We start from the raw sequence: 25,914 nt of genomic DNA, 5'->3' as shown, positions 1-25,914 counted from the left end.
ATAGAGATACATAAAATCTTTAAAATGTAGGATAAAAAGACACAAATCTATATATTATATAATTATGAATTATATAAATTGACAATAAAGACTTATGTGAACAAGTATGTTCCAGATTTTTTTTTTAGAGTAGAAAAATGTTCTTTCATTACTGGTTCACAAAGATTTGTTTCTTATTTTTATAATCATAATAACAATTTATACAATAAAGTTTGATTTTTTAGAAAATTAATATTTTTTTTAAATTATGTTAAAACCGTACAAAAATTGTCATAAATCTAACAAATATTTTTTGAATTAGACACTTTACGGATATGTGTCCTACAGGTGTCACACGAATGTCGGTATCTGATACGACACACCATTTAAGAGGAGTGTCCGAGCTTCATAGGTCTATGAGGCTCAGACACTTCTCTTAAATGGGCGTATCCGTGTCGGACACACGTATCGGTGTCGACACTCGTAGGACACTTATTAGTGAAGTGTTCAATTCAAAAAATATTTGTTGGATTTTTTAAAATTCTAACACAGTTCTAACACCATTTTAAACGGTATAAATACAATAATTTTCTAAAAACTCAAATTTATTGTATAAATTTTTATTATGATTATAAAAATAAGGAACAAGTTCTTTTGAACCAGTCATGAGAAATATCTTCTGCTCCCAAAGAATCTGAAACATATTTTTGTATATAAATATTTATTTTCAATTTATATAATTCAAAATTATATAATATATAGATCCGTGTTCCGTGTCCTACATTTTAGAGATTATACGTATCTTCGGATTTGTGTTACATATATCACTACTCTTTATTTTAAAATAAAATAATATTGTACGAAAGTATGTTTGGCTTGGTTGTTTTAAATAAAAGAGTAGTTCCGTGAATCACCACTCTAAAAAAGTTTCCCTCCCAAAAACGCTTCTTATAAGTTTCATCCAATTCGAAAACCTGGTTTCCGCCGGTGTTCAAAGCCGCCAACACTAGGCGTGCCACCGGTTTCATCAACACAATGGACGACGCAAACGCTACGGTGATGAGTCTAGCAGAACTCCTTCACTCTCCTCGCCCTCTAACCGCCGCCGCCTCTTCCCTCTTCTCTTCCACTCCCCCGCTGCACCGTTCCACCTCCCGCCACGTCCTTACCGCCCTTCCCTGCTCAACCGTCCTCGTCGGAACCCTAACCCTAACCCTCCCCGCCCTCTCCCTCTCCCCTCCGTGCTCCTGCCTCCGCTTCTCCGACGCCTCCGCCACCCTCTGCTGCGACCTCCTCCACTTTCGCCCAGACGCTCTGAACAGGGAAATACGCGTCACCGTCTGGAATTTCATCCCCTTCAAGCGCCATGACCGCGATGTCGCCCACGGCCTATTAGAGATCATCAATTGGCGCTTCTCCGACCCCAACCACGGCTCCAACGCTGTGCATTCGCTTCCACTGGCGCCGAATTGTACCCGAGGATCCGGCGCCAGAATGAGAAGCTTTCACGGGGTGGTGGAGTCCGTTGGTCCCCTCTCTGTCGTGCCGTGCACCATGGCGGCTAGTACCTCTGACTTGAACTCAGGCCCTAAGGTGAACCTGCCAGGGTTTTTAGTGCAATTAGTTTGTTGTGACTGTAGGCTTTGTTGTTCCAAGGACGTTTTAATTGACAAATTGAGTGAGAGTAGGAAGGGGCATTCTTTTACCAAAATGGAGATTGTGTATTTTCGTGACAGTGCTTCCTCTTGGCACCCTGCAATCACCAAACTGATTGACAACCGCGTTGTGGTGTCTGGTTTGAAGAAGAAGGTGGTTTACTTTACGAAGGAGGAGTCTCAAGTGATGTATGTAACTGTAGATGAGTCGGTTCTGCATGTTGGGTCTTCTTCGGAGAAATGCATGCCAAGCTTGAAGAGTGGGATCAAGGGAAAGGGTGAATGTGGTGCTTATACTGGTGTAGTTAAAGGTGCTTACATGCAAGGGATGGTTCTGGAGTTGGACCATGATGTGTGGCTTCTTTTAACTGATCAACTGCATACCTCGATGCATGGTCTGAGAGTTGGCTCCATTGTAAGTGAAGCAAATTTGCTGTTTTCTTGACCTGAGATATCTTTTGGATTGTGAATGTAGCACCATATTGAAGAACACAGTTCTTTTTGCGCTGTCAGGATAGATTTCACCTCCTGAGATATCTGTTGGGTTGTAAATGTAGCACCATGTTGAAGATCACATTTCTTTCGACGGACTTCCAATAGGATGTTCTCATTTATCACAATATCTCATTCATTAGCATGATGTGGCAATAGGGTAAATTAATGTTAGATGTCCATGTAAAAATGTTTTACTTAACAGTGCTTACAAATTAATCTCGTGAGTTATATAATCTGCAACCCATTTTGAGTTTTAAGTTTTGACTCCAAAAGTCATTACCGTTTGCAGTTATCTGTAAGAAATGTGCATATTGTGGATCCGAAGTTTTCGTGGACAAAAATTATTATTCTTGGGGCCTGCATCAAGACCAGCATTATTGTGCAATCCTTCTCCCCTTGCCAAACTGTGTATGTATCGCTACTATAACTGCTTGCTTCTGTTCAAATTGTCATCACATAAATGCTTAAAGTACACAGTCTGTAGACGTTGAACTTGGGCTAATGCAAGCAACTGCATGTGACTGAAATATGCATGGTCATGTTCTGAATTGTTGTACGCTTTGCACGATACAATATTAGCTGCATATTTTTCTAAGGGTCTCTCAAGAAGGCAGCCGAGAGAAAAGCAATTGATTTCCTCAACAATTATGCACTAGTTGTTCCTTAAATGTTTCTGACCTATTTGAAGTCGCCTATTCATATTCTTTGCAGAAAAGTGATCATTCAGTTCAGTATTGCAGGTGTAATGTAGTTTTTCCATCTTCCGGGATGCTAGGGAAGTTCATTCAGTCGTTACCATTTTCTGCAAGACTCTGGTATTGACTAGTTTGATTTACTTTTATTGCAATTGATTTGGAACTTGAGAGTTTTAAAGATTGCTGGAATATATGTTATTCCTTTTTCGTGGTAGGGTATTACTTCTTGTCTCAAGCTTCCGGAAAAAGTTTGCTGGTATCTTATCTGACAAGGAGATTTTGGGATCAAAGCATGTAATTTTCTTCCTTTGGGTTGAAGGTGTTCTTAGTTGGGCTGTAGCTCTTTGTTCTGTTCCATTTCTAATGAATTTAATTATGCAAGGTTTTACCAGAAAGAAGGGCTAGTTCAGATGTATGCTAGTGCACTTTTCCCTTCATCAATATTTCAAACTCAGGTTTGTCAACAAATTGACAGCTGGGAAAATTTCGTGTGTACCAATTTTTTGCTGCTTTAGTTTGGTAATAATGTTTCCCTTTGCTAGCAAGGCGCTCTCATGGGGCTGTGCACACATGACTATAATGGTTGTGGTAGAGTACTGCATTGCAGTTTTCTGAAATTGGTATGTTATCTGTGTTTATATTTAATTTTCTTCTGATACTTTGTAAAGTTTTGATTTAACATGATCTATATATAGCATACAGGTTTTATTTCATCCAAAAAAAAAGAATTTCGTTATGTTTTCATAGAAGGAATTTGTTTTTAACCACTGAAGGATATAAATTACTTCATCTGTTTTATTACAGGTAATACCGATGTCTATCTTCATTTGTCACTGTATACACACCTTGCTAAGAATTATGAAGTCAGAAAATCACTGTAAATTATTGCCTATTGGCAACCATTTCAGTATTTTATCACGTGAAGCAAGATATAATGGCAGGTCATTTAGGAGGATCCTTCGAAGTGAAGATATAGGTGTTGTTTTGCTTGGATACCTTAAGGTTAGTGGTTCAATGAATTTGTCATTTCCATGCTTGCGAATAAACCATAGTTGTCAATGGTTGTTACATATATTTTATTCTTTTTAATGTGACATGATTTCACTGGAAAAAATTTAAATGAATCTTGGATATTGTTGATAACTACTAATAATTTGGTTCTCATATTTATGGCTTTTTGCTTTTCCTGTTCAGATTAATCCATCAACTAGAAGACTGCAGATGGTTGATGCAACTGGTCGTGTTGATATTCTTATACCAGACATTCCCTTAACTTGGAATCCCAACGAAATTTATGAGGTTTGTTGTCCCATGTTATCCATATTTTCTTAAAGAGGGACTAAAATGAGACTATTTATTTTTGAAGGACTAAAATTAAACACTGCCTTTTGCAGACTAAACATTTTTAACCCTTATAAATTTATTAGTGAAGAGGTTCTGCAGTTCTGGAAAGTGGGTTTGTTTTGTGGACTCAATTGAGGGTTCAACTGATTTCATAATTTTGTGAGTACTTGTAGCCAAGTATTTGATTTCTTTTCCAAGCTGATTTTTGTGAGGTTGAGTTGGGTTTAGTAATTATTTTTCTTGACAGTCTGAAAGTAGTGTTTATAAATTCCTAACTTGATCACATAGTATTAGGTAATTAGGTTGTCCTCAGAATTATGTGTTTAAACAGTCATTTTGGATTTTTAGGTGACGGACTATGAAGTTTTAATGGACAGCATAGACGAACTTGTGGATCAGATTGAAAGTCTTGGGAGTGAGTCATTATCATGTAGCACTATCTTTAATTGCTCCAAAGCAGAAAGAGAATTATGTACACCATTTTTTGTTTGCTGTCATTGGAAGAATGCTAAATGCAGAAAGATTCCCCTTTACTCATGCATAAATAGTAAGAATGAAAATGAGACATTAGAGCCTGGATCCTACCATTTGCTTAGAGTATCTCACAAATTTCCTCTTCAAGAAAAGGTTTGTTTTAGTGTTATATTTAGTCAGAAATTATAGTCATTAATTTCATTGATGAACTGCTATCAAATCTTCATTAGAACAGTTGCATGGTAAAAAAGGAAGTGTAGAGTTAAAGATTGTGAAGTATCAGCTTAGACTAATGTAATTAACCCTTTCAGATTATGTTACGTATGCTTAAGACTGTATTTAACCCTTCAAAAAAGCATAACCACTTTTGGTGTGCAGCCTTTTAGTTGCTTGCAGATCCATGTAAAATTTTGCTGAAGTATTTTGATGTGATAAAGGAGGTGCTTTTTTTATTAATCTTTACATTTGTAGCATTACTCATCTTAAAATGTTCCATGGTTGTAAAATCTCCACATTCTTTTTCAACAATTCTACTCTGCTAATGGCCCTGTTTCAATTATTGCAGTATTCTAATAAAGCAGGATGTAGCAAGTCAAGTACTTTTGTTGAAGCCATACTTTTTCCATTCATTTTATTGTTTGCTGGGAAGAGTAGAATTGTTCATCCACACAATGCTTCTTGGGACAAGACAAAGGAACTATCGAAATCTTGTCTGAGTGGTAATAATGAAGATAAATTTTCCAATAAGAGGCAGAAACTTATTAAGGAATCAGTAAGTTCATCAAAGGATGAATTTCAGACTTCCATCTATGAGCTCAGTGCTTGTTCTAATTCTTCCAGGAAACCAGAAGAGAACAAATATTGTGTCAACATGAGATCTTCTCCTGATTTATCTTGTCTGGTTACTTTTAAAAGCCTTCAAAATGAGAATGAGGTTTGCCCAGCTATCTTGCGCTCTATGTCACCTATGAAAGATACAAGTTTTAATTCAAAACCTTCTTCAAGGAAAATTTTGCTAGAGTTCTCAGCAGATAGATTTTTAAAGTACCAGGTATCTTGTTATCTTTGGCCTGCCTACAAAGGATAGTAGGTATTAGCTGATTTTATATATTAGGGAAAACCCAAGTATTAATTTACTCTCTACTACATTTCAGTTGTTGCAGATTGGTGATTATTACATCATAGATCATAACATAAAGAACTGCTTTGGAAGTACAAAAGATGCCAACTGTGGGAGCAGTGGCAGTGGTAAATTACTTGTTGATTCTGGAAAACATATTTGGAGCCTTTCAGTTATTTACGATGAGAACCTTTCTGATCATCTATCAGAATATACATCTGCAAAAGATTCTTCATCTCCTACAATTGGTGGAGTTTCACCTAATCATCAAAATCTTCTGCCGAGGTCCTATGGTGAACCTTCAAGTGTCAGTTCAGATGTTAACCTATATCTCCCCATCACTCTTGCAGATGTCTTGGAGGATAATGTTATGGAATTGGAAGATAGTCTAAGCTTGCAGTTTGCAATATCAGAAGATAGTGCTAACCTTTCTTTAGGTACTGGGACTTTAGAGGATAGACCTAAATCTTGTTTCGGAACTCAGAGATCAAACAGCCTGTTCCCTGAGGGCAATTTGATGTCTCTTGAGGGAAATGTGATTGAAATTCATAAAATTGGCTCTGGTTCCTTTAGTTCATGCTCAAGTGGTGCAAACGTTGATGCTCTTCAGTTGAAAGGCCTCATTGGGACAAGAAGCAATTTCTGCATTCATGTTTTAGTGCATCACCATATTGTAATTGCAATCCCATCTCACTCTATATTTATATTCATTCTGTGCTTATTTTGCAGCATAATCTTGTTCATTTATTTCTTATTAGGTTAATATTTGTGGTTCTGTAAATAAACATACTTTTCCTACTGGATTTGGACCTGGTGTAACTGCAGTATTTCATCGAATTCTCAACGCAAGGTATGCATTGGATTATCCAACAAGAAATAATTGGAATCCAGATTTTGTTTCACTGCACTGTTAAAGAAAAAATAGTAATGTCAGTGGTGAACTGCTCTGTGAAAACAAAATTTCCTTGACGACTGTGTTGCATGTATTCTTGTATGTCAATCTGTTTTGTATACTTAGTTTTACTCTTCCATTTTTCCACATGCACTTATATCAAGGAGTATCCTCACATTTATTATGTGAAATGTCTTTAATTTGCAACATAATTGATTCCTTGTCTTCTGCTCTGCAGGGCACCAAATAAATTAATGTTGCTGCCTGTGTCATTTATTGTAATAAAATCCATGAAAGTATGTGACAAACAATGCGGTGACAGGTCCTCTTTTTTAAACTCTACCAAAGATGCTGACGATGCATCTCGAAATTATATCTCTTGTTTGATCTCCCAATTGCCTAGGAGCTTGAGCCACAAGAAAATAGTGCTTCGATGCAGGGTAAATTAATTTGACATTTATCCATGAAATATTTGTGCTCTCATTCTCAGAGAACATTATTTTTTGTGCTGTCTTTTGTGAACAGGTAGTTGCGGTCTTTGTTTTAGTTATAGAGAGAAAGACTACAAATTTTATTGCAGAAACAAAAATTAATGCTCAGGGGACACTTTTGGACATTCCACTTGCTTGTTTTTTGCTGGGTAAGTTATTTGTGTTAAAAAGTAAGCTCATTTTAAGTGTTACTCACGAAAAGTCAGCTATAATCACTTTCATTGTCTTGCCTGTGCAAGTGCGTGTATTGTTTGTCAAATGTGGTTTAACTGACAGTTGTTTTACTTAGTGTTATATACATTATAAACATCTTTTAAATATTTTATAAATAATTCCACATAATTTATGTCCACATTTTTTGGCTTGGCCCAGTTTCTATTTCCTATCTTCTATTATTTAGTTTGTGTTGCTCTTTCGTTTCTGACATGGACTCCTTGTTCAATTATTTGTGTTATGCCTATATCTATTAGTATTCACTTGCCAGCATTCTTACACCTGAGCTTTGTTATCAATTATGTCAATTTTTTCCTGCTGTCAATAAGTTGTATTTAGATGTTGGGTTGTAGCAAATCTTGTAGGAAACAAACTTCTTTTAGACTATAGAATTACACTATTTTAACAAAGGCTAATTGTAAGGATTCTAAGATATTAATGTGGTTAGCATGTGCTTTCTCCTATCACATTAAAGCAATACTTCACCTACGACAATTTTTGTCATAAAAAAAAGCAGCCCCTTCTTACATGATACTTGATGTGCAGAATCTACAAAGAAGACTCGTCATCACTTTTTCTCATGTTTTGGATCTCCACTTTATGCTAAGCTTCTCTGTGACCATTTTTTATGATATTTCCCCCCGCATTTCTTTATTCTTGCAGAAGATGGATCATCATCGTGTTGTTGCTGGGCTAGTGCAGAAAGGGCAGCAACTCTGTTGAGACTAAATGAAGAACTCACCACATCTCATCATCTAGGGAGAATTTTGAAAAAGCACAAAAAAATTATTGTGAAAAACCAGGGATTATATGTTGATTCTCCTCACCAAGATCATATTTTTTCTGTTACTTCTGGTAATGCTCTTTGCAGTTCCGATGAAAACCTCCTCAAGTTGATAATATTCAATGCATGCATCGGTGGAATATGGGTGAGTTAACATATATTGATTGGAAATAGTCAGACAAAATTAGTTTATCATGAAGATTTTGGAGAGTAGAGAAATATTGAGACTGGTATATTGTGTCAATTTTATCAAAACTACATTCTTCACAGGCAAAAGTAAACGAAAAACTTCGTTTGTTAATAATAGTACGTTTGGTCGTGATTCTTGTGTGATTTGTTGCTCACTGCTTGCTCCCCTTGTTTATAAGTTAATAATACATTTTCCATCTGGCCTCATCTCATTTCAGTTTCTTTGGCTCTTACATATTTGTCTAATTAAGGTGTTTAACCTGATATGAGCAGAATGTTGTTGCTAGTGGGATGGATGCAGAGGAAACAAGCCAGTTGGGAGAGGAATACCTTACAGAAATGCTGAATGTGCATAACATGCGGAATATATGGGCCGAAGAAGTCTCTTACCCACACACTCTGGCTGAGGCAAGGAATATGATTCATGAACTTTTGAAAAGTTAATGCCTGTGGTCAGACAAACTTCGGAACCTAAATAGGATTACATGCATTTTGTGAATTAGTATACTATAATTTCTAGGTAAAATATAACAGAAGTAGCATACTGAAATAGGTGTTGTAACTAGGTTGTGTTTGGCTGACTTCTTTTGGGCTTCTCTTCTATGTAAAAGTAGAAGTTGTACAAACATTTTTTGAAAAGCATGGAAAAGTTTAGTTTCATTTTATACAAAAGGAGAAAAGTATTTGAATACTATTTCAAATTATGTAATAGCAAGAAACATATTAGTGATTTATAATTTTAGTCTGCTCTAATTATGGAATGACAAGGAAATAAATTAATTTAAACAATCTATTTTAATTAGGTATATTGAAGAGGTGTCTTACAGTTTGTTGAGACACTTATTCATGCTCATGGTAAATTGAAGAACAACATTGCTCCTTGAAATCATTGATATATTCTAATGCGAATTTAAGTAGAATTAAACTTAACCACGACATGTACATCAAGCCAACTTCACCAAAAGAAAAGGTGAAAGCTAAAGCTTATATAATTTTTCGGTATATTAAAACTAATAGCAATAATTAAAAAAATAAAAGAGAGCATTTAGTTACGTACACCTTTATGCAATTGTTACAAGAAAAATAAATAATTAAAAGAATAATGTGTTTATAATATTTATTTAATCATGGATGAAGGTCTTTAGTGTGCACCATAAGTGCAAAGAATTTCAATCGACATTTGTTATCCAATCATTATGCCATGTGAAAGTTATCCACATTTTAAAATATATAAAAAATTGAAATGAAGTTATCACAAATAAGCCAGATTATTATTATTATTATTATTATTATTATTATTATTATTATATATATATATATATATATATATATGTGGTGCCCTCCGAAAAAAATGTTTCAGATGTGTTTGGACTGTTGTGTTTGGACTGGGAATGAGATTTGTGGGAAGAAGATGTACGAGAATGTGTGAGGTTGTTTTAATTGAAGAATATTAAATTGAATTAGTGAAGATGATTTATTAAAGTTTGTGAGAGATATGATAGTTAAGAGAAAATTTAAAAATTATTTTAAATTTGTAAAATGTAAGTTTACAAATTTACTCTTATTATTAAAAAATATTTGAATAATAAATTATGATATATATTTTTTTAGATTTGAGTTAATTAAGTTTTTGTAATATATAATATCCATAATTTTCAATATTTTTTTATAAAAAACTAAAAAATATAATACAAAATAAGTTTTTATTAAATTGAAATAATATTATTAAATATATTAAAATTTATAAAAATAATAGTTATTATTATATACATTTGTTACATAACTATATTTTTTTATATTATAATTTTATTTTTATTATTTATAATTATATGTTGTTATTAATAATATAATTAAATATTTTTGTTACATAAATTTATCTAATATTTAATATATTAATTTTGTATATTATACATTGTATATATATAGTTATATTAATAATTATAATAGTAATAAAAATAATTAATATTATTAATAGTTTGAATAATTAATATACTTTAAAAATAGTGTACTATTTAAACATATTGGTATAATAAAATCCGCATATTTTCATAAATATTATGAAATATGAATTGACAAAATTAAAAAATTTTATTTTATTTTTAACGTATTGTTTTTTTTTTAAATTTATATCCAATAAAACAAAGAAAACAAAATAACAACTTTCACTTATCACTGGTAAACATGGGATGAACATGAAATAGGCAGTGACTACAATACACAATAGATGAAGTCACTATATTAGAATCCTAAATGGAGAGACGTGTTAATGTCATGAGAATTTAAAACAAATTACAAACATAATAATGTCTAATAACACATTATATTTAACTAAGAATAAGAATAACACAATAAAAATACAATGTTCTTCATTGCCTTCAAGCTCATGAAGTATATCTTTGATTCGACCCAAATGTGTGTTGATAGTGTTGATATCCAACCTCATGTTTGTTGAACAAGGTGTTTTGAGGTTTCCAAATCTGTTTTGAGGACTTAAAGAATCGGCTAATGTGTGTGTTCTTAAATCTCTTTTAAAAGAAGTGTTTTCTAAAATCTCTATTAATTTTAGTCAGTTGTTTCGTGCTTTCAATTAGTTGAAAAAACTTTTGTTCAAAGTCTGATGACTACGACAAGTTTTTCATCCATTTGATTTATCATAACAACCGATTGAATTGCACTTAGTTTTCGTTTGTCTTTTCTGTGAGGCAAAATCAGTTGGTTATTTCGACAAAAGAACTGATTGTTTTATGTGTTGTCCTTAACAAAAAAAGAAATCAATCAGTTTGTTTTAAAAATAAATCAAGTGTTTTTACCATAATTCCGTTATGAATTTCAAACTGCTTTTAAATGATTTTAACTGTTTTTAATTAATGATATAACTGTTTTAACCTTTTTATTAAGTCTATATAGATACTATTTTATGATCATTTGAAAAACAAGAGAGTTTTATCAAAAACCTTTTCAAGAGAATATCAAGAGCTTTTGGATAATTGCTTGTGTAAAGTAGGAATCTGGATTTTCTATTATTTTCAGAAAGGGTTTTTGGAATCTGTGGTGTAACTAAGAAGTGTTGTGTGTTCTTGAGGGGTCCAAGATCAACATTCTTGAAGTATTTTGTAATCTAGTTTTGACTGCACAGTTAATTCTTAGTGGTTAGCTGAGGACTGGATGTAACTCTTGGTTAAAAGTGAACCATTATAAATCTCTCTGTGTGAATCTCTCTTTCCTTACTCTAATATACTACTTTAAATTCCGTTCTTTGTTTTTTGCTACATTAAATAGTTAGTTGTTTTGATAAAACAGATGGTTTCTTTTCATAAAGAACTGATAATCTGATAATTAATCCGATTGAACAAAAAAATCAATTGATTAATTTTACAGATCTTTTCACTCGATTTTCAATCTTTGCGAAAATCTTGTGAAACAATTCGCCCTCCTTTTGTTTTGGCCATACATTCTAACAATGCTCGGCATATTTTCCTGTATATTTTGAATTCCCCTAAATTTGTGTTAAGATCGCCAACTCAAGGAAGATTTCGGGCTAAGGATGACTACCTGCAAGATGTTCTTGTGGCAATGGAATTTCTTCGTCTTCTTGTTCATGTTTGTTGTCAAACCTTTCAAGATGTAACACACCATTTAAATTAAAGATATTCATTTTCTTCAAGGTTTTTTTTCCAACAAGTTATTCCACACTAACATGAATCTTGACTCTCCCATCAAGTTCATGCCATACAACATGAGGTGTGTTATTTGTTAGAAAGGATGGCTTTAAACTAGAGGGGGTGAATTGTTTAAAGAGGGTTTTCGCAAACTTTTAAGGCAAGAATGAAATTACTTCAAGAAACAAATGATAAGAAATTCAGTTTGCCAAAACACAAAGCAAAAATAACAGCATCAGAAAAACAATCGGTTGTTTATACCAGTTTGCAAATATTAAAACTAAATTTAAAGAGATTAAGGATAGAGAGAATGCACACAGATGTTTATACTGGTTCATTCTAAACCCAGAGCTACATCCAGTCTTCTTAGAAACCACTGAGAAATTCCACTAAGCAATCAAACCTAGATCACTTACAACACAACCAAGAAAGTGACATTGATCCCCTCAAGACACACACTTCTCTTGGCCAACACACCAACACTAAGAATGTTGATCTTGATCCCCTCAAGAACACACAACACTTCTCAGCAAACACACAAAGGTTTCTTTCAACAGATACAAGGATTACACTTGTTACAGAAGCAAATCTGAAATGAATACAAGAGAAAATCCTATCTCACACTCTTTGATCAAACTCAATCTCTAAGCAATCTCAACTCTTTCAAAATCAGTAAGTTGTGAAAAATCCAAATCTGTTTTTCTATTTGTAAAACAAAGTTGTTGTTTGTTATCAAATCATAACAAACTATTCATTGCATTTAAAGATTGGTCAAAGCATTAAAAACTGGAGCGTAAACAGTTAGAAAACATTTAATGCTCAGTCAAAGCACAAAATAGTTTTTTTGTTATGGTACCAAAACAAACAATCGGTTGTTTCCACAAATCAATCGGTTGTTTTGGTTTTGACAGCTCAACCACTTGAAAAACAGTTTTCAACCTTTTCTAAAAACACCTAAGTATAAAACAATCGGTTGTTTCGACAAAACAATCGGTTGTTTTTCACTTAGTTTGAAAAACACTTTTCTTTAAAAAGATTGAGACTGCCTATGTTTTGGATTCAATCAAGAGTGGATTACAAAACACAATCTACCCCAGATCCTAACTAAGACAACTCAGGAACAGCAAGCACAACCTTCAACATCCTTCAAAGGGTTTTAGATTCTTCAAAGCTTGAACACCACTTGGTTCAACATTATTAAACGGTCATACAAAAGAGGCATATCCTTGTCGCGACATTTCATCATGTGTTGCATCATGTAATGGGGTCAATTAATCATTATATTACTTTTCAGGAACCATAACATGAAAACATCTTCATAAACCAATTATGAGAAGTTGCTCGCCCGAGGATACAACATGTGAACCCTTGTGTAATGAAGTGGTTTGTCATTTATAGTCAAACTACCTACGTTTCTTATGTTTTGACTATGCACCTCTTCTCTTGTCATGATTAATAGGGCATGTTGATGATCAAAATGTATGTCCTTAGGGATGATACCAAGGATTAACAATAGACCATGATATTTAAGACTCACGACATATCTCAGGTTGGGCAATTTCTTTCATGTTCTCTTAATTTCCCAGAAACATATGCTACTACTTTCCTATATTGCATAAGAATGCACCTTAATCACATTTTAAAGACATAACAAAATTACAAATTTTCCATTAGGATTTGGAAAGGCTAACACAAGGGTAGATGTTAATCTCTTCTTAGGCTCTTGAAAACTATTCTCAAATTTTTCTGCCCACTTAAAATTTTTACCCTTTTCAGGGAGCTGTGATATAAATAAGGATGGAGAAGAGTCTGTGTAAAAAAGAGAAGATAAGCTAAGAGGAATAAAGACAAGAAGTATGCCAAAGAAGAAGGAATATAAGGGAGATTCCAAGGATGGATAATAAAAGGAAGACTATGATTTCGAAGAAGAGATTAGAGAACTTTGTGCATGAGTAGTTGCCTAATCATTAGATGAACTTGAGAGAAGTTAGAACCTTATGCTTTGAACTTGCAACACCTTGGACAAATTCTATAGAGTTAGAAGTGTCTTGTGGAGCTTCTAAACTACTACATATCATTTTCATATGACATGGGGTAGTTTGACTCTTCCACTTGACCCTTCAACCTTTCAAGAGTCTTCTTTGTATCGATTGGAGCTATCTTAGGCGCCACCCATGAGACTTTTCCTCAAGTCATCATTGATTTTCTTAGTTTAATCATTACATATCTCTAAATTGAAGGAACTACCCATTTGCACTCTCTAAGTTTAGGAAATTATCATGTGTTAATCATGCATAGTGGAGTTAACTCTTGATTAGAAAAGTTAACTCAATTTTGTTGTCTTTTCCACTCTTTAGACAAGTTCCCCCATCATAAAAGGGATTCTCTTCCATTTGTAAACTCACTCGTGAATATTGAATGAAAATATCTTTGTGAGTTGATATTTTGAGTCTCAAAAGTTATTTTCTTTTGCTTTGGTTCTTATCTTGAGAAGTTTTCTCAAGTGGTGAATCTTCAGGCACTTAGCCATTGAACGTGACATGTGTTTCCCCATTGTGTTGTCTCAATCCATTTTTTCTTTCATTTCTTTACATGTTTTTGGTTTTTACATTGAAACACATGCTTCTGCAAACCTTCTCTCCAAAACCATGGAGTTTCTTTCCAACACCCCTATTCCATTTACTTTTTCATATTCCCTATCTTCTATTGTCTTTTTCTATTCCATTTTTTTCATGTTATTTGTGTTCTTCCAAAGCTTCCATGTACCTCTTCCACCTTTTAAGCTTGACAAGAATCACCAAAAATCAAAAGGATCAACTCGGTAACACCCCATAACCCCAGCCACACCCTTGCGTTTCTCTAAGAAAATCAAGAAACCTCACCTTCCTTCTCCCAACTAGAGATCACAACCTTAAACCTTTTAACCATAAAAAATCACCTATCAAAATCATGAATCCTTGTTCTAACACTTCCTAAAAAGGTTTGCAACAAAGCCTCACAAACAAACTTCCAAACAATTCAAAGACAACTGATAACCGCCACCTTTCATTTCTATAACTTCCTCAAACTCTTAACCTTTGTTCTTTCTATGACTCTTCAAAAGCTACCATAAAACTACCTTGAACCTCGATATCTTTTATCCCTTCAAACTTGGGCAACCCAAACTATTCTATCCAAAAACAACCTAGAAAACCACAAAGATTGACCTTCTTGGAATTTTAATGTATTGTGAGTTGTGCTACACTTTGAGGCTTGGAGTGACCATTCCTTATGTGCTCCATTATATCTTCTAGTCATACAAATGTATAAATAGTAGAATACTCTTGTATAGGACTTGTATTTTCATTTACTTTCAAGAGTATTTTGTAGATGAATCAAAGACACTCTAGAAAGCCTCATATGTCACACAAAGTGTCTCTAGAGCGTCTTAAAAGGACATACACGCCCCTCATTAAGCCACCAAACCTCACCATACTAGGGTTATGGTAGCTTAAGGAGCAAGTTACCCTCACCTTTTTCATCTATAAATACCTCACATGAACCTCTTGTATTCATATTTGATATATATTGAATGAAGTATTCTGAAATAGAAGCTCATTCTCTCCTAGATCTCTATTTGCTAGTGAGCCTCCTTTAGCCTTGTGAACCTTGGAAGGTTAGTCAAACCTCATTCCCTTGCATTCACCACTATCGAACCCTAACTCTCTCAATTCCATTCGGTTCTCTTCCTCTTCAAAGCCTTCCGCTACCTCACTCCATTCCAATCAACAATCAAGAACTTGGATCGCATCAACAAGTTTATGAATTCTTAGCTTAAAAATCACCTTATCTACTTTGATTAATGTTGTGTTTCAGTTATGTCAAAAACTAAAAAGATGTATTTTAAATTGGACATTTTGTAAATATGTATTGTGAGTGTTGTACACAGAGTGCAGTATATTTCAAACACACGAACACATAATTAAATAAGCGTGTTTGAGATTCATTGGTTAGATATTCCAACGAGGTGGTGATAGCTTAAGGTGGCTTGTGTCCATTGGTTTCCCACGTTGAGATTCTATTTTCAACACTTCAGAGAGATCTGCTGATAGAATCTGCAGAATTTTGCTCAATAGGTTGGTTTCTTTCACTGTTCCACGCTGCAATATCCTTATTTGTAGTGCATAAAACCAAGTGTTCTCATCACCAGAAATCGATCCACCAAAATATAGATAATATTTTTCTTTTTCAAAACAGTGTTTATGTTTCTGCATAAATCAATTTATCACCATGCTTTAAACTATCATTCTACTTTAACGTGAATATAAGTACCCCTCTACAACAACATGTACATGAAAATAAGTATCACCATGCTTTAAATTTTGGAACACTAGAAAAATAAATGTAAAATAAAGTTAAATTATGCTCTGAAATTAAAACCAAACTCACAAAACTTGAAAGAAAGACATCCTAATAAATCTTATTTCAAGCTTCAAATTCAGCTTTGGAATTCTGCAGGTAACATGCATGGCTTGTATCTGCACGTGTCAAGAAAAAAAGAAAAAAAAAATATCAGTCTACTTTATTACAGTGGAATGAAAATTTCATAATGTGCCTCCTTCTCTAATCTCTTAATTTTTACATTTTACTATTTTTTTTTCAAATTTTTTTTCAAACCTTGTTTTTACTAATGCAGTATAGCTCTAAGTGAAGTTGCTAAATAATGTATGTCATTTATGAATGCAATTTTTGTTACTTAAATTAAGGGAAAAGATTTAGATGACATCAAAAAGTAAATTACATATAATTGATAAACCATTATAATAATATAATAATATTTTAAATTAAAAAACAAATTAAATATAATTAAAATATTAATTTATTTGTTTGTCAAGTACATATCTATTAGTCTATTAGTGGGTATAGTGTCTAGATATCACCCCGTAAATTAAGAATATCAACCAAGTTTTAGTGCACTTAGTAGAAACATAAAGTTCCAACATAAAATTTTATTTGAAGAGGAACCAAACATATTATAAAATAAGAAGTTAGTATATACATAAATTGTTAGAATTTGTTGGAGTGTACAAGAAGCAAATTACTAGATTGAAAAAACATTTCAATATAAATTATAATTTTTCTTCTGTTTTTTTTCTTAAAAGTCTTTGTCCAGGAAGAAACTTAAATACACCTTTAGTTAAAATATAAAGCAACAAAAATTATATCATATCTACCATTATCCAACACTTCAAACAACATTAAAAGCATTTTATTTATATTCCAACTATTAAGTAAATTATTCACCTTGATTATATTTCTTAGGAATCAGTCATATCGATTGTAGATGTTGTAATTTCTATTGTAGACTCAGTACAAAACCCCTTTGAAGATAATTCATCATGAATGATCTTTCTTCCAACGTAGAATGCTGGTCTTTCAGGTAAGGGAACTATTTCACTTTTGTTTGTCAACATTGATACGATGTTAGACATGGTTGGTCGATCATCTGCATAATGTTGTACACACAAGAGACCAATATGAATGCATCTTTGTACTTCATCAGAATCAAATGACTCGTTTATTGATGGATCCACTAACTCTGAAGATGCACCATCTTTCCATAACTCCCATGTCTGTGAATATTTTAGTTAAATTAGACAAAGAGAACAATAAGAAAAAATAACTCAATATGACTAATTTTACATACATGTCCTATCAAATTTAATGGGCGATCAGCACCATAGCAACCAAGGCTTCTTCTTCCACTAACAATTTCAAGTAGCAACACTCCAAAACTATAAACGTCAGACTTTGGAGAGAAAACTCCTTCCATCATATATTCTGGAGACATGTAACCACTGCAAGAAAAACTAATTTGTAACATGATGAAATAATTTTTATATATTCATGGAATAGGGAACAAAAGAGTCTATTAAACTAACTGTGTCCCAACAATTCTGTTGGTATTTGCGACTGATTCTTGTGTGAATATTCTTGCCATCCCAAAATCTGATATTTTTGGACTCATATTTTCATCTAAAAGAATATTGCTAGCTTTCAAGTCCCTATGGATGATTTTGAGTCTTGAGTACTTATGAAGATAGAGTAATCCTTGAGAAATTCCTTCTATTATTTTGAACCGCTTCTTCCAATCTAGTAATTTGCCTCTTGTACAATCTTCCAAATGTCAATATATAGTGATGGTTAGTATTTGAGTAAAAGAAAAACAACTTTTGTAGTGTGATTGTTGAGTGTCCTCAATCATCACTGAAAAACCATAGTTAAGAAAACTAGAAGCTTCCCTATATATGTATTCTAATTGATACATAATAGTGAAAACAATATTTTGTGTTTCTCATACGAAAGAACACATAGTTAAATGTACTCTTGTATATTACTCACCGAATAGATAGAAATCCAAACTTTTATTTGGCAGATACTCATAAATTAGAATTCTCTCTTCTTCGTCAATGCAACAACCAAGTAGTTGCACAAGATTCATATGCTGAAGTTCACATATTAGTGTTAGTTCATTCTTAAACTCCACAATTCCCTGTCCAGATGTTTTTGAAAGTCTTTTTACAGCAATCTCTTGGCCTGTTGGAAGAATTCCCTAAAATGACAGTAAAATAATAAATATTCAGTACTCTAATTGACACAAACTTGTAAATGCATAACTTCACTGGTTTCAAGTCACCTTATAAACGGGTCCAAAGCCTCCTTGTCCTAACTTATTCTCAGATGAAAATTCATTTGTTGCTGCCATAATTGATGTATAATTAAACAGTTTTAGGCCATTTCCCTTTTTCAAATCAACTTCAAAATCTTCAATTGCAGATGACCGACTACAAGTTGCCAAATGTACCATCTTCATCACCATCCTTTGCCTTTTCTTCCCTGTTTGATGAATATCAGAAAGAGTAAAGCAGAGATAAATTATCAAAAGATTGTGCTCAGAGTACTGCATTGATTTTAAAGTAGGTAACTACCTTGAAACACGAATTTTCGTTTCTTTAAGGCTAGGCAAATAGTGAATAGGAAAATTGCAAGTAGAGCAGTTGCTGCTACTGCACCTATCCATATCCACTTTTTTGTACCTGTATAGAATGTTTTCATAAATAACAATTAATATTTTGGTATTACAATTTTTCAACAACCAAAGCAATAACTGGTTCCTGACTGTATCTGACTAAGCTATAAAAAACATGATTGAATTAGAAAATTATGAAAATCGTACATATAGTACACAGTAATATCAATTAAAGAAATTAATCAAACAATTAAGTAGACTTACCCTTATGATTAGTTAACATGTTCTCCAGCAAGTAAAAGTTTTCACCAGCACTATCAAAAGTATAATTTTCCGCGGAAATCCGGTGAAAGAATATGCATCCAGTTCCATTAGAATACATTTTTCTGAATGCACTGCAATGACAATTGCTCCAGCAACTGGCCTTACAATCACTGAAACCATAACTTATATTTCCTTCAAGACTTACATTCTGATAACTGATGTAACCAGTCTTTTTCTGGAACACATCACCAGGATTCCTACACTTGGGTATATCCTGCCATCTTTGGCACCCTCCATCTGTGTTGTACCCATAACACAGATCAGCCGTTGCAACATAACCCTCTTTGTCATTGTAATATAACCGCCCAGTATCCGATAAGGACCAGAAATGTGTAATGTTTTCATTTGTAGATGTGAAAGAGAAGGTCTCTTCATCCCCATTCGACACTATACTGTACTTCAACACGCCTTGTGCATCTTCTGGAATGTTCTCAAATCTATTGTTCCTCAGTTTCCCACTTTTCCAACAAACTTTTCCCCGTCTCCTTATGATCAATTCTTGTCCCACAGGTTCCCATTCAAGGCTAAAGGCACCAGAATTGACAAGTGTTTTGGTCAAAGATGAAACCAGTAACCAATGATGGCCTGTTTTGTGATTAACACCTAACTTCATGGTGGGGATCAAAGTGTCCATGGGATAATCAAAAGTCTGCCACAAGAGAGTGTTTGTCCCATTGGGGTGAAGTTGTTGAAGGACAAAATTGCCTGTGTCCAACAAGGTGGCCTTAGTGTTGTTGATAGGTTGAGGTGGAGAATACAGGATTGTTGGCTTCCCACGTTGATATTCAATTTTCAGCACACCTGAGAGGTTAAGTGACAGAACTGCAGAATCCCCGGCAACAGGTTGGTTTCTATCACTCATCCAAACTACATAATTATTATTTATATCTGATAAAAACAAATACTGGTTGTAACCAACATCAAGCCAACCAAAACATAGATAATAGTTGCCCTTTTTTGAATATACTGGTCCTGTATCTAAGTTCAATGTATCACCAGGCTTTAAACTGTCATTTGCTGCTTCAACATGAATGCAAGTACTCCACCACAAGCACAAGCACATGAAAGCAAGCACCTTCTGTAGCTTATGCCTCATAGCATGCTTCAAACATGGAAATAATAAGCTGCATGACGGTTTACAAAGTGATTAGCTGAGAGTTATTCTTTCTGATACAGAAAAAAAAAAGTATGACAACATAAAACTAAGTTCTGAGATTAAAACCAGACACGCATTGAATATGTCAGAAGCATATACTCACAACATGTGAAAGAGGGTCATTCCAAATCTTATTAATTACAAGCTTCAGAGCTTAACACTCCAACTTTGGCTATGGAATTCTGCAGCAAAAATGAATGGCCAGTCAGCACAAGCTAGGAGAGAAGAAAAAAAGCAGTATACTTTATTGCAATTATTGAAGTAAATGGACTATTGATCCCACAAAAAGAAAAATTTAAGTAACTAAAGGATTTTATGTTCTTTGAATGTATATCTAAAAGGTTATATGATGACACTAGTGTTATAAAAGTGTATTCTTCTTACTTATAAATCATAAATGAAAAAGGATTAATATTTTAATGGTTTTGTAAAGTAATGTAGCTTTGACATCCTATGAGATAAGGTTTGTGCCTAATACGTTGTTAATTTCATAAAATTTTGAGAAATGGAAAAGTTGGACAAGAAAAAATTATAAACCTAATACCTTAATATTTTGGATTTAGAATGCTGTAAATTTTACTTATATGATTGATTAATTAGTCGTTCATAAGTAAAATTTCCTTTTATATTTTTAACCATTTTTAATTGTGTAAAAGGGATGAAATTGTGGTAGTGATTTTTCTAATGGTATTTTGTATAAATTAAAATGTTTTAAGAAATGTTTCAAGTGTGGATTATCTTTTGTTGTGTAATGTTATACAAAAATGTAAATGGTATGTTCAAGTTATTTAAATTACCTATTTTGAACATTCTTCAATTTACTTATATTTTAAAGTATAAAATATATACATTTTATAAGGTTGAATAAGATGTTGTATTAGGTTATGTTTTTTTTTTATTAGCAAAGAATGAAATTAAATTAAGAGGGATACAAAAGGGGTATCCCAACCCTTTTACATAAACCAAATCACATTAAGAATCTCCAAGAATAAAGAGATGAACAAACACCCCAGAAGCAATAGATAGATAATGTTTGCTGCATAAGCTAGACATCCTATTCAGCTACAAATTGTAGTGTATACATTGTTAACTATTTGACAAGTGTACCGAATCATAGAAGTTAGTCGATATGTATTTTTACTAATTGGGACTACAAAGTCAAAAAGACATTGGTTCATTCAAAATTAAAGTGTTATAATAAATCTAAATTTATTGCATTCAAAAGCAACTAAAATAGATTGGTACTATCTGATCATGACAAAGGTTCATTGGGGTTGGGTTTCATGAACTCAACTAAATGCAATTCCTCTTATCAATATATCTCTAATAACTCTAGCATTCACACCATAAGCTCATTAGTCCTAATGTTTTAGAGACAAGTTCTAAATCTTAATGTGAAAATATCAATCTCTTAGTTCTTTTTACACAATTTTTGCATCAAGAATGAGAGTTGAGAATGACCAAAAGATATAAACTATGTCTAAAATCACATCTCTAAGTTGTTTAATCTTAAAATCAAGTTTTAATTAAAAACATTTTTCAATATCTAGAAACATAAAAAAACACAATAGGAAACACTAAAAAACAACATAAGAGTCATGTCTAGATTTCTAATGCAAAGAGAAAACTACAGAAAATTGAGATTCATTACATCCAACCCCAACGAAATGGGGAGTTAGCTACTCCTATACATTTAGAGCTCAAAATTGGCAAAGAGAGTGGAAAGATTGAGGTGAAAGTCTTCCTAGAGCTCCTTCTTCCTCCAATAGCTCTTCCACAGTCTTCTTCTATCTTTATTTCCAAAAAGTTCTCTTTCTCGTTTTGATTTCTCCTTTTCAACCACTCCAAGAAAGTGACTTCTCGCTAGAAGAAAATAACCACTCATTGGATGAGAAACAACTTTTTAAACAGTTGTAACTTTATCCTTTCACTGAGAAAACGTCTTTCTCACTGGGTGAAACAACGATTAAGTGACATCTCGGTCAAGCGAAATATTGCTTGCATAAACAAGTTTCACAAGAAAAAGTCCAACTTTACTAGAGTGAACTCGCTTAAGCGAGCCTTGGGCGAGTTTTAAATCTCCAACTTTGTCTTTTCATCTTGTCTTAAACTTTTTCATACTCCTTAGTTCTTTTATCTCCATCTTCCCCTAGATTTCTAAAATTAGCACAAACTTGAGAATAAATCGTTCATATTCATCTTATAATCTAAAAATATGTAAAAGGGTTCAAATTCCTAAATTAAAGTTTGAATTATAACTTTATTAACAATTAAAGTCCATAAATGTCTATCTTTTTGTTTGAAATATTACTGAATTATGACACTTATTATTAATCAATTTTATATCCAAAAGAAAGTGCTAAAGCCTTATTTTTTTTTTTGCATGAAACAAGAGATTCAATTAACACGATAAACCAAGTTATCACACTTATCATACCTCCATTAACATACTTTGTATGTGAGTTTGAGTTTGAGTTGCTCAGATCAAAATTGGGATTAATATGAAAGGGAGATTTGGTTTTAGTAAGTGTGTATTGAGATTGATTGGATTACTATGTAAAGGACTAAATGGAACTTACTAAAAACCATGAAAAATTGAATCTACTAAAACATATTAGGATGAAATGGGAGGGAAGCTTCATGCACCCTATGTCATATCATTAATATTTATAGTTTTATCTTTCATAGACAATGTGACAGAAAAGGATAAAATGAAATGATGTGGAAATAGTTAAAACAAATTAACTAGATCATCTACTAATAAAATAAAATAAAATCATAACGGAGAAACTTGCCAGAACAGCTAGATTGTTAATAAAAAGGAATAAGGTTGAAAACATAGGAAGAAATTAACATGGCTCAATTGAAGTGTTAACAAACTTCAATCTACATCTATGGTTAGAAATTCACTATTAACGTATATTATAACTCAAAGTTTCTCTTGAAGAACTCATAATTCTCAACTAATTGAAACTGTTAATACAACACCTTATTTATACAAAAATAAATATTATATAATTAGTTTTCATAAATTACACATAAACTAGTGAAAAAGTCACCTGAACAATACTTTCACACATAAACTCGAAACGTTACGAAGGATGAGAGACAAAGAAAATTACCATCATAGGATAGACTATCTAATACTATCAAACCCTAAAGATGGGCGCATTGAAGAAGATAGACGAACTAGTCAATAAAGAGAGTCTTGTAGCACCATACATTCTTGAACTATCATATGAATTATTGTATCACATAGTTTAGGAATGTTAGTAAGATTTAACTTAACCAATATGCGATGAATTGTTTCAAAAATTTAAAAGACTACGATGGACATTTAAAAAAAAAGTTAATAAATAAAAGTGAGCAAAAAATAAGTTTAAACTAGAAAGTAAAATCTAACCAAAAATATATGTGGCATGTTAGCAACCATTAATATGACGATTGGAAGGGATCTTCGTTGGCTGTTCTTTTGTAGAAACGTGTTTTCAGATAACTTTAACTTTAACTTTGCTTTTGCACGGAAAGAGATCCAACTGGTATTTAACATGATATCTTTAACATTAATTTGGTCTAAATCGTATATATTTTTGTAGTTTTTGTGATGACAATATTTTGGTTTTTTGACCATGATAGGGTTATTTTTTTTGTTTTTACCAAAATGGGGTCCATTTAAAAAAAATTACAAATTTAGGCAAGTCGTGCCAATTCGGTACGATTTCATATGTAGAAGTCGTCCCAATTAGGCACGACTTCTGTCCTATCATACTGAAGTCGTGCCAAGTTGGCACGACTTCTGCCCTGTTATACTAAAGTCGTGCCAAGTTGACACGACTTCTACCCTGTAACTTCATTCTCCACACCATCAGATTCCTTACACGTATAACTTTTTACCTTCTCCTTCAGGTACTTTTTCCACTCCACCAAATATATTTGGAATTTTGGCATTCACCCCTCGTTTTGCATATAATCCAACATCATCCATGCACTATCGACCCACAATGCCCTCACCAGCATCTCATAATGAAGCCAATAACAACGATGATGAACATGTTGTTGATGATCCTCTTCCACGAAGACCTCGACGACAAATACGAAGACCACATTGTGTCACGTCTTCCCATAAATAATTTACTTCTAGTTCAACTTTATAGTTTTATTTTATATCTTGTAATGAATCTTACTAATTTGTTTAGTTCTAATTAATCTCTTCTCATTATTACGTGTTCTGTAAAATCATTACTTCTCAAGCTATTTATTTTACAGATTCACAACAATAATTCTCTATTTATTTTTCAAATACAATAAATTTTCATTTATGTATTTATTTCCAAATTCAATAACAATTTTCTTCATTTTTTTAATTAATCAAATAATCAAGTTATTGTATTACATTACCGTCTAATATGATCCATACATGATTATCCAATTTTTTGTTCCTTAAAACTAACACTCTTAGAAAATGATGTATCATTAGTTTTTAACATTACATAACTTACTACCCAATATATAAACAATAAAATTAAAAAAAAATTATGATGTGGCAGAAGTCGTGCCAAGTTGGCACGACTTCAATATGACAGGGCAGAAGTCGTGTCAAGTTGGCACGACTTCAGTATGACAGGGTTGAAGTCGTGCCAAGTTGGCACGACTTTAGTATGACATGGCAGAAGTCGTGCCTAATTGGGACGACTTCTGCATATGAAGTCGTATCGAATTGGCACGACTTGCCTAAATTTGTAATTTTTTTTTAAACGGACCCCATTTTGGTAAAAACAAAAAAAAAACCCCATCATGGTCAAAAAACCCAATATTTTCCCTTTTACGTCATAGATTAATTGAATAAAACTTCTTTATTTTTAAAATTAAAAACAATTACTTGAAAAAAATAAAGAATAAATAAGAAGTTATCTATCTACTTATAATACTGACAGTCATTATAAAACATAATTTTTTATTTTCTCTATCCTCTATAGAAACTTTATTTAATTTTAATTAATTATAATATTAAGTATATTTTTAACTTTAGTTTATTTTAAAAAAAAAATTGTGAACAATGTTGCTATATTACAATATTAACCTCTATCCCTTCATTAGGTTTTTCTTAGTAGTGAGTGAAACCAAGGTGTTTCCAGTTTGAGGCAGTGGTTATAGGTTTGACAGTAGTTGTATTTCATCTCCAGAAAATCATATTTTGCTGCTATGTTTATGCTTTCCACTTTCGCCTTCCTTATCTTCTTTCTTCCTACTTATCAACCTCCCATTTTTTATAACACTTTTCATTACTCTCTACCATTTCATTTCCCTAAGCTTCTGTATATTGATCTCTAAATATTGGTTTCTATTTCATGATTTTCTTGTAGTGTATGAACTTAAAATAGGATATTGTGAGAAATGTAAAGGGTATTGAATTAAAATGTAATTGAAATGAAAAG

The 25,914-nt window shown here is 32.8% G+C and overlaps 2 protein-coding genes across 5 annotated transcripts; one reads left to right on the top strand and one right to left on the bottom strand.

Moving 5' to 3' along the window:
• Positions 1–917: 917 nt before the first annotated feature.
• On the top strand, positions 918–9,035 carry CTC1 (conserved telomere maintenance component 1). 4 transcript variants are annotated; one of them, XM_068635447.2, is made up of 16 exons: positions 918–2,049; positions 2,419–2,537; positions 2,870–2,944; positions 3,040–3,118; positions 3,217–3,279; positions 3,367–3,444; positions 3,629–3,826; positions 4,019–4,123; positions 4,517–4,795; positions 5,208–5,693; positions 5,797–6,435; positions 6,521–6,612; positions 6,893–7,094; positions 7,180–7,294; positions 8,022–8,287; positions 8,605–9,035. In XM_068635447.2, the coding sequence occupies exons 1-16, from the start codon at positions 1,015–1,017 to the stop codon at positions 8,773–8,775; spliced, it is 4,002 nt and encodes a 1,333-aa protein (XP_068491548.1). In that variant the 5' UTR covers positions 918–1,014; the 3' UTR covers positions 8,776–9,035. The 4 variants fall into 4 exon arrangements, with proteins under 4 accessions (XP_068491548.1, XP_090153771.1, XP_090153770.1 ...); XM_090297645.1 differs by having other exon boundaries at positions 1,006–2,049; positions 3,207–3,279; XM_090297644.1 differs by having other exon boundaries at positions 1,735–2,049; positions 2,862–2,944.
• Positions 9,036–16,253: 7,218 nt separating this feature from the next.
• On the bottom strand, positions 16,254–20,842 carry LOC137831937 (G-type lectin S-receptor-like serine/threonine-protein kinase At1g67520). Its single transcript, XM_068639852.2, has 9 exons — positions 20,583–20,842; positions 19,264–20,447; positions 18,959–19,066; positions 18,667–18,866; positions 18,372–18,582; positions 17,912–18,146; positions 17,677–17,827; positions 17,274–17,602; positions 16,254–16,507 (listed from the first exon to the last, which is right to left on the bottom strand). Exons 1-8 carry the CDS (start codon positions 20,600–20,602, stop codon positions 17,288–17,290), a joined length of 2,424 nt encoding a protein of 807 aa, XP_068495953.2. The 5' UTR covers positions 20,603–20,842; the 3' UTR covers positions 16,254–16,507; positions 17,274–17,287.
• Between the last annotated feature and the right edge of the window lie 5,072 nt (positions 20,843–25,914).

The sequence above is a fragment of the Phaseolus vulgaris genome, chromosome 11 (genome assembly GCF_051622355.1).
Source record: "Phaseolus vulgaris cultivar YP4 chromosome 11, ASM5162235v1, whole genome shotgun sequence".
In the NCBI taxonomy this organism is placed as follows: Eukaryota; Viridiplantae; Streptophyta; class Magnoliopsida; order Fabales; family Fabaceae; genus Phaseolus; species Phaseolus vulgaris.
This window is presented reverse-complemented; position numbering and strand designations above follow the sequence as displayed.